The sequence below is a fragment of the Chrysemys picta genome, chromosome 15, assembly GCF_011386835.1.
Source record: "Chrysemys picta bellii isolate R12L10 chromosome 15, ASM1138683v2, whole genome shotgun sequence".
In the NCBI taxonomy this organism is placed as follows: domain Eukaryota; kingdom Metazoa; phylum Chordata; order Testudines; family Emydidae; genus Chrysemys; species Chrysemys picta.
The window spans coordinates 29155791-29169006 of NC_088805.1; the positions used below are offsets into that span (position 1 = coordinate 29155791).

At 40.2% G+C, this 13216-nt stretch overlaps 1 protein-coding gene across 3 annotated transcripts in view; it reads right to left on the minus strand.

Moving 5' to 3' along the window:
* NAA25 (N-alpha-acetyltransferase 25, NatB auxiliary subunit) overlaps positions 1-13216 on the minus strand; it is a 46233-nt gene that overhangs the window by 12700 nt on the left and 20317 nt on the right. For all 3 annotated transcript variants that reach the window (XM_065568787.1, XM_005298588.4, XM_065568786.1), the window contains exons 11-19: positions 12780-12892; positions 10751-10958; positions 10122-10211; positions 8366-8546; positions 6965-7064; positions 1965-2116; positions 1095-1220; positions 525-768; positions 187-310 (exon numbers count right to left, since the gene is read on the minus strand). In XM_065568787.1, the coding sequence (XP_065424859.1) occupies positions 187-310; positions 525-768; positions 1095-1220; positions 1965-2116; positions 6965-7064; positions 8366-8546; positions 10122-10211; positions 10751-10958; positions 12780-12892 (1338 nt within the window). The remainder of the gene's footprint in view (positions 1-186; positions 311-524; positions 769-1094; positions 1221-1964; positions 2117-6964; positions 7065-8365; positions 8547-10121; positions 10212-10750; positions 10959-12779; positions 12893-13216) is intronic.

The following is a 13216-nucleotide window of genomic DNA, read 5'->3' on the forward strand; positions in this document are numbered from 1 at the left end:
TTTTCTTCATAACCTAAAGTGTCACTCAAATAACCTACACATGGTTGGTTTATCAATTTGTTTCCAACCCATTAATATAATTTATTAACTAAATGCAAAGCCATTTTGAAACTGTATAGATACACCTACACCCCATGCAACACCCCTCACAAATTGGTTTAACCTCCCTGTAACCCAAACACTTACCTAAGCCATTGGTATCTAGTTCATAAATATCACTAACAAGATAAAACAAGCTAGTCTGGCACTGACAGCTGCCATTACTGAAGAAGCCAGCCATTCGGGTAGGAGGAGGGCCAAGGACAGGATACTAGGCAAGAAGGAAAGAAAAAGAAAGATGTTGCAGCTTTTCCTTAAACAGAAAACAGTGTTGTTCTTTGGCACATCTCAGATTTCAAAAGCTACAAACTCAGGATCAGTTAAGTGAATTTTGCAGCCTGCAGAACGTTACAAGATGCACTGAGTTGTTGTGCTTGCATTCATGGGCATTAAAGATTCTGGGATCACTTTTCCTTAACAGGTACCTGAATTTTCTGCTCAAGAAACTGCTTCCCTGAATCCACTGCCGTTTCCAGTTGTTGAAGCAGAGACCGTATCGTATCAATTTTGGATGAGACACCATTCTCAGCAGTCTTTTCAGAGTTCTTTGGGTGAACAGTATGACTAAGAGTTGGGAGTCCGCTTACTAGCCTTAAAGTTAAAGATCGGATTTGCAACCAGATGGTTTCTTCCTCCAATGACAGTTTCCTATGCTCCTCAGAAATGTCCCTATAGAAAGGCACCAAAGGTTTTTAGACAAATGTTTTATATTCATAACAGTAGCAAGCTTCCATGAACATCCTTTATCCTACTCTGGTGCAAAGCTTTGGAATCCCCATGTGGAAAGGTGGGAATGACTGGAAATTCAGGGAACGGTATTAATGTTAATAAGTAAGATGAGAGCATTGTTAGAAATTGTAAATGATGCTCTTGTTAAATGTGCACAGTTAGCCAGCCTAGAAAATATTTAAGTGACACTTGGAATTTACCTTGAAATGATTTTCTCCCTAAAACACATTTCTGAGAGACTGATCCCTGCAGGCCTTTGTACTCACCTGTCTTTTGGATCCCAGTTAAATAAGACGGTTAGGTCTCTGTTGTCATGCAAATCTTTCCATGGAATATCATCTTCCTCTGGACTCAGACTCATGGACTTTATACTTTCTTCTAAACTGGTTGATCTAGTACATAAATATTAGTATCGTTAAACCAAATGTTTAATAGTTGAGGTGAAAGCCCAACCCACTGATATAGTCTATATTCTCTACAGACCACATAACTGTTAGCTACCATATATAAAAGTCAAACCTACCTACTAGCGTTAAAGAGAGAACGCTGGTGGGGACAGCAAACTAGCAACTAACATGGACTAACTAGAGCTTGTACTGAAGGTAGTAAATGTTATTGGAGGGATTAGAAGTATTGGATAAAGTTTTTATTATAATAAATGAGTCTATGTTGTACTTCAATAGCACATTCCATCAGAGCACCTCAAACGTTAAACCTCCCAACATCCCTCTGAGGTACCCTAGTAGTAGAACACATTTTACAGATGGAGAAACTAAGGGCTTGTCTACGCTTATAATGCTGCAGCAACACAACTATAGTGCAACCCGCCTCCCCGAGAAGCGGTAGCTAGGTTAATGGAAGAATTCTTCTGTCCACCTAGCCCTGCCTATGCAGGGACTTAGGATGGCTTAACTATGCAGCTCAAGGGTGTGGATTTTTCACACACCTGAGTGATGCAGTTAAGACAGCCTAATTTTCTAGTGTAGACCAGGCCTAAGGCTTACCAGGAAAGCTACTCTGATGACCCGTACCAGGTAGACAAGAAGCACCCGTTCAGGAAAGGCTGCCCTTCCCTTGCAGAACCCCTGCCTGGTTTACTGTTTGAGTTACTTTACTTTTGTCTCTGCCATACTTACATATTTGCTTCAAGTAAGAGGTCTAACAACATCCGTTCAGTGCGGACTTGTGCAAAGTGAAGTGAGGCATTCAGCCTGTTCCTAAAAGCAATGAATTCTGGGATCTTCTCAAATGCACCATACTTGTAGGCTTGAATAATATATTCTGAGGTCTAGGAAGGAACACACATCATCTCTGTATTAGTTGCCATGATAAAGTAAAAACAACTAGAGTCTTAACAGGGTTATAGCCAAATCAAATTTGTGACTGCCATGTATCTGAAGGTGTAGAGTCTAGCAAGCACTTATCACCTGGGAGAAATGTGCAGTTCTGCTTGCCCAAGCCTCCCAGACACAGATAGTGGTATAAGCTTCGCTGCTTTCCTTTAGCAAAAGCAGACTGTACCCTGGGGATAGTGTGTCTAGCAAGCTCCCAATTTCTTTATTAAATAAATGAGCCAACACTAAGAAACCTCAAGCTGGTGCCACTCCTAAAACTGAAAGGCAACTTTTTTTGAATTGTGGAAGCGTCCTCTTTTCTTGAGATCTTGTTATGCATGCTATAGAAAGTGGGGGCATCTCGAACAAAATGCAACCATTTCTTTGAGAAAATCCATTATAACCAAAATAAATCTACCCCAGATTTTCCTGCGTCTGACTTGGGCATGTACCATTGTGTGTTACTTTCACATAGGTTTAAAAAATTACTCATGCTACACTTTTGCTTCTCATTTTTATTAGGTTTTGAATACAGCATCACAGGATAACACCATGCGGCGTGTACACATTACATCTCAATACAATCTAAATCCCAAAGGAAACATCAGAATCCATGCATTAGTTTGCCTCCCCTCTCCAACGAAATGCAACAATAAAAACTTTAAACCAAGATTTCAGGCCCATCCAAGTGTTCCCCATGAAGAGATCTATATGAGTAGGGAGCCCAAAACGAGCACTTATTTTGATGTAAATATCAAAATATAAAGACATAGGAAGCAATTCATGCACCAAGACAAGATAGATACTTTACCAGAATTACTCTATCAATGAGAAATTCTGGAAAATCAGAACGAAAACCACAAATGAAAGATTATGGGATGAACTCACACCTGACATACACCGGATCAAGTCACCAGTGTGTGTCTATAATATGCTATACCAACGGATTGAACCTGGTCTGAAGAGTTTGAGAGACTGTACTTAACACAGCCAAATGTCACCGTATGTTTGCCAAAAACAGGGAATGTCCGTTTAGCCAGTTCTCTCCCTGTCTTTTTACCAAGCAATTTGGTTATTTGCATAATATGAAAAATATGCCAATATTCAACAACATACCCTCCGATAAACAGCCTTGCAGAATTCATTTCAGGCCGCGGGATTGCGCCATGGGCGCTAATTCAACTGCATCGACGCGGCTTTTAAATCCCCATGGGACACCTCGGTGCTCTGTTTGCCTGCAGTATCTGGAGAAATTAAAGACGGACGGACACAAGAAAATTAAAGAGATTACTTGTGATTCTGCAGATTTAAAGAAGGACTCTCTTGAAAAGGATGAAGTTGCCTTTTTAGTTTTGGTCAAGTACAGCAATACTGCCTCTTTTCCTCCTGGTCTCTCTCAGAACAGGAATATTCAAGACTGTCGAACAGTGCACCCCACAGGATTCCTTAACGTTGGTCACCTTGTCAGGGGTTTAATTCACCTTACCATGGGGCATACATTCAGCAAGCAAGCTGAAAAATGCATTAGTTTAAGGTGATCAGTACTGTTCACTAAGAACAACTGCACTTTTATGTGAGATCACTCAATTTAAAACCCCAAATATACTGTTTCAGGCAAAGTCCGAAGAACAAAACACTACAGGGCATGTTTAGTGTGTTCTGTATTTGGATAGTATGGTGGAGACACATGTTTTGGTGAAATTTCAAGCCTTCTAAACAAGAATCTAAAAAGCAAGGAACAAGCATCCGGCAGTATCTTAACCCAGCTAAAAAGGTAACTTTTAAAGAACAGTCCTCCTTTAACATTGCAGTTAGATGTTGCTGTGGAACTAGAAGGGGATCCGGGAAGCTGATGTCAGAACTGTTAGTAGGATGAAGAGGCAACCCCCTAACTGAACAGCAGGAGGGAATGAAAACTGCAGGCAGATTTTGAACTAATGACAGTTGAGGTGCGACCTCTATTAGAAGCCCTATTTTTCCATTGTTGACATGACATCGTCCTATTCAAACAAAACTCTGGAAATGAACCTCTGTCTCTTGCAATTTGCAAAACAGACAGGATTTAAAGATAAATACTACAGGCAAGCGGGTAATGCTTACAGTAGTGTCGTTTCCATTAAACAAATCTAAAACTCCTCAGGTCAGACGATAGAGTAAATCAATGCTTGTCTTTCAGAAAGACACTTAAGGACGCTATTAGTCAGCCGCCTTTAATGACTTGTCTGGAATGCTGTATCCATGAGAAGAAAAAGGACGTGTGTAGGTCTTCAAAACTGTGTCTTCAGACTAATAGTAGGAAGAAGTGGATACTCCAAATGCATCTTTTTCCACTTTGATTCCAATTCTTTGAGACGCGAGTAAACCAATACATTAATCCAGGTAAGAAGTATTCCACGAATTCTGAAAACTGAACTGACACACCAGATTCTGAATAGCGTGCCTCCTGCCAAGAGTGTCCCAATACCACATGGAATGCGATTCAATAGATCTTTATATGGATATGTGCCCTGAGCTACTGAAAAGGGCAACTGAATCTTCTCCATCCCAAGCATTTTTCTAAGTCATACTGATCAGAATAACCTTAGCTTAAATTGGTGCCTAGAGGCAGTAATGCAGCCTGACGTTAGTTGAAGCTGAGCTGTTTTCCCAATCAATATGATTTCTTGCTGCTTTACAGTCTTTAGTGCGCTCAGTCAAGAGAATTATGTCCATTAGGTGTTTTCTTCAAATCTTTATTTTTCCTTCTTGGCATGTTGCTGTCAAACTTTTTATCAATGAAAGTCACTTTGTCCTGAATTGCAGTCTCTTCCACTGAATTACTTGGAAACAGATCAAACATGGCTTAACAAAAGCAAGAGTAACTTCTCAATGAAACAAAGAAAAGCCACTATGTTGATAAATCCAAGACTCAGCTATCAAAAAAATTAATTTTTCCATCCAGAATTTTATTTCAGTATAATGAGTGCACACCCATCAGACACAGTCCCAATGATCTTGACAAATAAGTTCATCAGAGGAAATTAACACAAGAGAAAGCTAAGATGTCACCTATCCAGCATGTCTGTTGCACAACTGGGGTTCTCTGCCCCATTGTCACAAGATCATTTCCATATCAGTTGCAGCCACATTTTGCAACTAAGATCACCACTTCTATTTCCACCCTTAGAAGACAGTTAAAGCATTACAGAAACCTTACACATTGAAAGAATTTAGCTATTGACAGACCAAGGAGATTCTTCTATGCAATGACTGCATTATATGCATCATATATGCATTTCTACACAGTACAGATAACCCTTACATTTGTATTTGATGTTAGAAGGACAAAGTGAGTTTTAAAACACCCACTGGGAGCCAAGAATTCCTAAATTCTAATCCCAGCTCAGACAATGACTCAAAGTGTGGCAAAGTCAGTCATTTTGTATCTCAGCTTCCTCACATCAGTAAAATGGGGATAATTTTCTATTACCTACCTCTCAGGGATGTTGTGATGATCAACGTTTGTAAAGGATTACCATGTAAGTGCTAGGTATTAAAATTCATTCCGTGGTACAAAATGTACCTCCTGAATTCATCGTGGGGAGCAACACTTATATACAATCATGTAACAACTGTTATAGATTAGAGCAATTTCTTCTATTCCTAATTGCCTAATAAATACTCACCCCAAGACTAAAGAAATGAGCCTAAATATCAGTACTTCTATATCTAGTTATGTTTAAAACAAACACACACATAAAAAACTGACAATGCAATTGTGGAACACCACTGATATTTTTCCTACGGCTACACCAAGATTCTTCCAGGAAACGTATTTCACAAATAAGAGTGTCATGACAATAATAATTAAAATGTGTTAAGAGTCACAAGCAAGCAACTGAATTTTTTGGGAGGCCTAGCCATGGGCATGCACGTTTTAAGAAATATCAAATGCTCTTCAGAGAGTTCTGTTGCTCTTTCATCAGCCCCACTCCAGAGAACCCCATTACAGTTGAGAGACTCATCTTTAAATCCGGAAGACTTTCCTGCAAGTCACGCCACCTTTCACTCTGCGGCCTGGTGGCGGCAGTTGAAATGCGTTTCCATTAGCACGGCGGAATCCCAAATCCTCATCTTTAGTTACTGTTTCAAAGTATTGCAGCTAATTTTTATTTCTGTTCTGCCTTATTGAAGCCAGTTTTCAATAAAGTTAGTTTAATTTTTCCTCTCTTCATACCCTCACCCTATTCCCTACATAGTTACTGCACTATTATGACAACCTGCACCACTGTGACTAACCATACATAAATTATCCTGCTTCAACCAGTCTACTGCGAGGCTTCAGGACCACCGGTTCATGCCACCAGGATCTTTGTTATCAACCTGTGCTGCCACGGAACTTTCCAAAATGCTAAATATGAATTTATGCCATCATGGACCCGTCACTTGCCATGTTATTTTTTATTTACAGTCACACAGAAATCACTATTCTTTAGCCATTAGATCTAAAATGGCCACAGCAGTACTTTTGAAATGAATGTCTAATATATTGGCTTTAAGAAAATGAAAGGTCAAAAGCAGAATTCCAGCAAGCAATGAAGTTTTGTGGTGGAATTATAAACCTTTCTGAACAGAAAACAAAAAGCCGAGGCAAACCTTTACTATAGCCACAACAAGCTGCTATGTTATAGATCCAATTTTTCTATTGTGATCCACCCACAGCAAATCCTATATAAATCTTTCTATCACACGCATGTTCTTTTCGCAGTAACTTGGACACAACTGCTTTGTTAGGAGTCATGAGAGAAATTAGTGTGACTTACATCTTTCTGGTTGGAGTGGAAAAACCTGAGTGCAAAATTGCAGGATTGGGATGCAGCAGCATATTGACCCAGGGACTCTGCATAGCGTGTCAGAAGGTAACTGAAATATAACACAATAATTTGAATTATACACTGTCACACAATGCCCTGAGAAGATGAATGTCATCAAGAGTCTCATTGACCAGAGAATCACAGCACAGCTTCTGTCTTCATATACAAGTCTCAAGGGAGTTACAAGGTAATGGGAATTTGACAATGTTCATTTCAAATTTTTTTTTTTAAATGTAAAGGTTCCTTTTTATTATTATTAAATTCTAATTTTGCCTAACCACAATCAGCAGGACACAGAGCTCCTCTTTCTATCTGATCCAAGGGGCAAAAGCTTTTTTAAGTTGATATCCACAAAAAAAGCTTCAAGACCCTTCCATGCACTTGTGATCTGTGGGCAAGTCTACATTTAAAATGCACAGGTGCAGCTACACTGCTTTAATGAAGATGCTCTAAGCCTATTGGCTTAGTTATTCCACCTCCCTGAGAGGCAGTAGCTATGTTGGTGGGAGAACCTCTCTTGCCAACATAGTGCTGTCTGTCTGTGTCTGTGTGTTAAGTCGGTATAATGATGTTGCTCGGGCAATGTAGTTATACCAATATAGGTCTGTAATGTAGACCAGACCTGTGTTTTACCACAGCATAGTCTTGAGATTGCATGACCAACACTGTATGTCAGAGCTAAGTTTTGCCTCCATACCAGGCATACAAATTCAAAAGGCATTTTCAAAGAAGGAAATCAATAAGTACTTCACTCAGAGGTACCAAGATTTAAAAGTAACCAATATAAAACCACATAAGAAACAAATGGCAGAACTAGAAATGGATTGAGGGACATTATGGTGGCGCTGAAAAAGATTTGAGGTCTGTGTTTTACATGCAATACTAACTCACATTTACATAAGCACCTTTAATCCCACATGCTATTTTGATAAAGCCTCACAGAAACGTGGCTCCCTCTGGGGCTGAAGGCAGCACCTAAGTGGCAAAGCACGCTGCAAAACCATAGGGACAGTAGGGGAAATCTGATTCAAGGGCACCAGGATAAATCCCCCACCTTATTAAAAACTCCATGGGATCTTCACTGTCCACCAAAAGACAAGATCTTGGTTTTTAAGATCTCATCTAACAGACCTCTCTTCCCCTCCCCAGTGTGAACTGCATGGTACTCATTTTATCCATTTCATAAGGTGGAAGGGCTGAGCTGATCCTACCAGAATGGAGTGATCCTTTTAACAACATATTACTGGGGTTTGTAATTCTAAAGAAAACTGAAAATAGAACATTTAAAAATGTTGAGCAGGGTTAGCAGAGAGCCAGTGTGACCAGTTATTCTGAGTATCTACTACCCACCCGATGGTGTCGTGCTGGATGTGCTTAGCATCAAGGCTGGAATAAAGCTCCACAACAGGTTCAAATGCACCAAGCATGCAGTAAATTCGAATGAGCAGCAATTTGAACTGAGCATTAGAAGGACTGTGGGTTAATCCTTCTTCTAATAAAGTCAAGGACTGCCACACGGCCATCTCTTCACCTGGTGATGAGGAGACAAGCACACACAGACATTAGGCGTGAACAGGGTGTTTAATAGAGAGCAGGGTTTGAAACTGGCACAACTACACTGGGTTGAAAAACCTCTCTCATTGCTCCTCAAACACATTTCCCAGGCTGCCTGCATGTTACTCTCCTCTCTTAAAGCTACTTTGAATGATACGAATGTCTAAATAAATTGTATTACGCTCAGCACCAAAGCAAGGCATGTAGGTACCTTAAAAATACATTATTACAATTCAATCTGGATGCAACAGGCACCTGCTAGAAGGAGCTAGTTCCAGGTGCCTGGCTCTTCCACTGGGAACACTCTGCTACCATCCACCACAGAGTGCAGACCCCACACACCAGCAGTGTATGACAGTGAGAGAATGACCCTCTGGTAAACGACTCCTGGACCTTTTAGGGTTTGTAGACTGTAACCACATCAGAAGATTAAGGGTGCCTTTAAGCACCATGGAGAGGGGGTTAACTGGGTACTCCCTGCCCCCAACAGAGCCAGGAATTTCGGGGCACGTGGCTCCACCTGCCATCCTCCCTGGAGAACTTTGTGGGCTGGAGCTCTCCATGAGATTTCCCAGGGTGAAGGACCAAGCCTTCTCCAGAAAGGAGAGGCAGTAGCTGTCATACCACCAGGGGTAGGAGGAGCTCCCTAACCCTCAACCACTATGGAGCCAGGACTTTGGGGAAATTTCCATGGCCATGGTCCCTCAATCAGTAATATCAAAGGGTGAATACCAAAGCAATGCCAACAGTCTGATGTCAGGAGAGACTTTTGAATTTCTCTTCAGTGAAAAGGCGGCTGTGCAGAAGGGAGGGGGCAGATTCTCTGCAGAAGGATGCAGAGAGAGGCTGGACTGAGGAAGGATGGGGGAGGGGGGGAGGAGTCCTAAGCAAGGATGCAGAGTTCTAAGGATTTTACTGGGACTTAAAAATTTAAATTCTTAAAAAATGTCAGGTTTCAAACGAGGTTTGGGTAAGGAAACACCAGCTCAGAAGAGGATAGTTTAAACAGCTGGGGATAGTTTATGCAGACAAAATCCCAAACCTACAGAACTAACAAGCCACATGCTGACCATTCAGTCACACCCCCATACCACTCAGCCCTTCACTTGTAATGTTGTATCCTTGCCCCCCAAACTTTGTTTTTTGTTTTTAGATTGTAAAGTCTTTGGGCAGGAACTGTATCTTCCTATAGATCAGAACAGCACTGAGCTAATGTAATACAAATAATCAGTAGTAATAGTTCGATACACATCTCTGTTATAGCCTTAAATAACTAATGTCTAAGTTGAGCAATTTAAGCACTGTTTGTAAAATAAGTTTTGGACAAGAAGGGAGTTAAGCCTCAAGGAGATGGACCCCGGCTACGCTCAGAAACAACAGACTAATGCTGAGTGACTCAACAGTGACACCTTCTGCCCAACAAGTAGCAACTACAACTGAGATTTGAAGGAAGCAAGGTTCAACCCTCCTGTTCAAGGGATGAAAAACACACATGTAGAAACAGAAAATTATTCATATAGGTTTTAAGAAAAATAAGACTGAAGGGACTTACCTGCCTCTAGCCACATATCCAGAAGCAGGTGAACTGCAAGCAGACAGTAATAATCTGAAAACTGCAATTCAGTTTTCAAACAAGATTTCCCTATAGAGGAAAAAAAAGTGTCACCTCACATAGTAGATGTATTATCAAAATCATTACATTCAATAAATAGGGCCAATCATTTCTCACATAGCTATGTAAATTGAGGTAAATTGGCAGCCTTTCAGCCCACCAGATGACATTTTTAAAGGGACACTGTCAGGTTAATTATTTTTGAAATCCCAAATTTCCTTACATCTGTTACTAATGTCAGATTATAAAAAGTGAATGAATTGTCAATGTATTGCATTTCCTCATTTATGCTTTTTGCAGTTCCCCCAAAGTGGACAGGGAACGGATCCATTTCACTTTTGTTTCTAGTGAGTTTCACTTCCAGGCCCTTCTATACTAAGTACTGCAGGGTCTGGGGTTACAGACTCCACAGAGGATTGTTTAAAGCAACCAGATACAAATACAACCACTACTTTCTTTCTGGTAAAATTGAAAAATGTTACAAAAAGTGACAAGCTTTTGGAAATTTGGCCCATAAGAAAGTCTAAATATGAATTAACTGCAATGCACTAGTTTCAAAATTTTCTTACCAAACTCCAATCCATGCTGGTATCTTAACATTAACTCCCGGACTACACTCAGCTTTTGTTTTTTGTCAATGGTGTGATAGAGACCAAGCAATCTTGTTAGCTGAACCACACACAAGTGTTGTTGCAAAGCTCTGATGTCAGCTGGTAGTGCAAGTTTACCCTCTGCTGGTACTGACAAAGGAATGATTCCCAGCAACTGACTGATGAACTGGGAAGGAAACACAAGTGTTAAATTTTGCAATGCACTTAGTCACCTCAAGAAAACAGCAAGTCTTATATTTATGTTCAGAAACTGGGACAAAATGAGATTATGGAGGTGTTGGTACCAACTCCATAATTAAAACGGCACTGAAATTTGAAGTTAGAGGGCTCACTCCTCAAAATGGTACATATTCGGATCCTGAGCCTAAGAATGCAGGAAGTACCAAAAAAGTCAATGGGATTACACACAGGCTTAAAGTTAACTATGTCTTCAAGTGCTTTGCTGGATTGTGGCCAGAATGCTCCACGCCTTGCTAACTTTGTAGAAATTAAATTCTATTGTTATTTATTAAAAATCATATTTATCAGTACCAACCATACAACTCTTTCCAAGGAATTAACTCTCTAAAGACAGGGTAAGTTAGAATTAAACCTGTTCAGTACTTTAGGAATTAAAATGAGTAATTTTTAAAATTACACTTGCAATGTTACCATCATTTTCTCCTAGCTAAAAATGGCTTTAACACCACAATGATTATACCTGCTCTGAACAAGTTAGATAACATGGGGCTTAAAGTGTTGGCAGCAGTCTGTCTATAGCAGGGCTCCCAACATTACCACCATTGGGGGAGCTGAGCCGATGTTAGCAACAGAAGGATCCCTAATATGGACAATGCCCGTATGTAGTTTACATAGATTTTGTTAACAGCCTTTGACTGATCCAGGACTTTTTATTTAACTCCCATCCCTGAGAAATATACCACAATGGCTTAGAAGAACAAGGGGGTGAGTGGCAGGATTCCCAGAGGCTGAAGTCATCTACCAAGCTGCGCATGACTCTGCTGAAATCCTCTCTCAATTTAAGTTTAAATAAGGTAGGGGTCAGAAAGATTCTGGAAGAAATACAAATAGTGTCTCAGACATCTCTCTCAATTGATGCTGATGTGTCCATTCTGTCACTTACATCTGCTACAGTGTTATTACTTAGTCCCCTAACTATTCCTGGTGCTTGGCACAGATTAAGAGAAAGATCTTCCCAGAGAGTATTTACAATTAGACACAGAGCATGAACAAGGACAGACAAGGGGAGAAGGAAAGAAGGGTAATGTTTAACACAACAGTAACACAAGTCCTATTATCTAACAAGCCAATCTTATTCATTCTGATATTTTAGATAGAAACTAAAGTTCATTCCATGAAGGTTTATCTTCCCTTGACGCTCATGTTTAACTCACATTGCTTCAATGGTAGCTGTGCATGTTTATACAGGGAGAATAAACCTCTTTATGGTGATAGATATGTTGGGCTCTACTGTATATCTCAGACTGTGACAACGTGAACAAGAGTGAGGAGAGGTTATGCCACTAAAATCAAGAGAAGTTATGGGACACCACAGAACTGCAAGAAGAAGGCTCAGTCGTACAAATAGTTACTGAATTACTTCATGCATGCTCTATGCTGGGAGTCACGTTGCAGGAACAGACAGACACAGACACAGACACAGACACAGACACAGACACAGACACAGACACAGACACAGACACAGACACAGACACAGACACAGTCTCCCATTGAAGTTATTCAGAACTTTGACATTTTTGCTTTTTAAGAAACACTATTTCTTCTGGTTAGAGCAGAATTTTGAATAAAATTAACCAGTTCTACATTATCAGCAATTTGATTTTCTAAAAAACTGATTCCCTCTCTCCCTGAAAGGGAGTTTCCTTTTGATATCACCACTGTCAAAAGCTGCATTCAGCTGACAGCCGGTGCACTCAGCAGTCTCCAGCACCCCTCCCTTTACTTCACCCAATGCTATTGTTCTTACCTTTGTACACTGGCTAGGTGGGAGGAGGTCCACAAATACCTTGAGATCAGTGAAACAGCAGGGTTTGTCCCCAAACTTTTTGAAGTATTGGAACATTAGTTCTTCTGGGTCACCTAACAAAGAAACTCAGTTATAAAGAAGCCAGTTCAATCTTTTTTTTTTTTAAATGCTCACTTAGAAGCAAAGTCAATAATATAACGAGGCTTGGAAGGATTAGATTTTTATTGGTAAATTTTGGTGAGCATCAGTTTCAGCACACACACACACACACACACACACACACACGAAAAAAAAAATATTTCCATTGATAACAAAAATTTGCAATTAGGCAAAGTAAGAAAAAAGCTGCTTGAGAACATTAGACCAGGGGTTCTCAACCTTTTTCTTTCTGAGGCTCCCCCAACATTCTATAAAAACTCAAAAGCCCACCTGTGCCA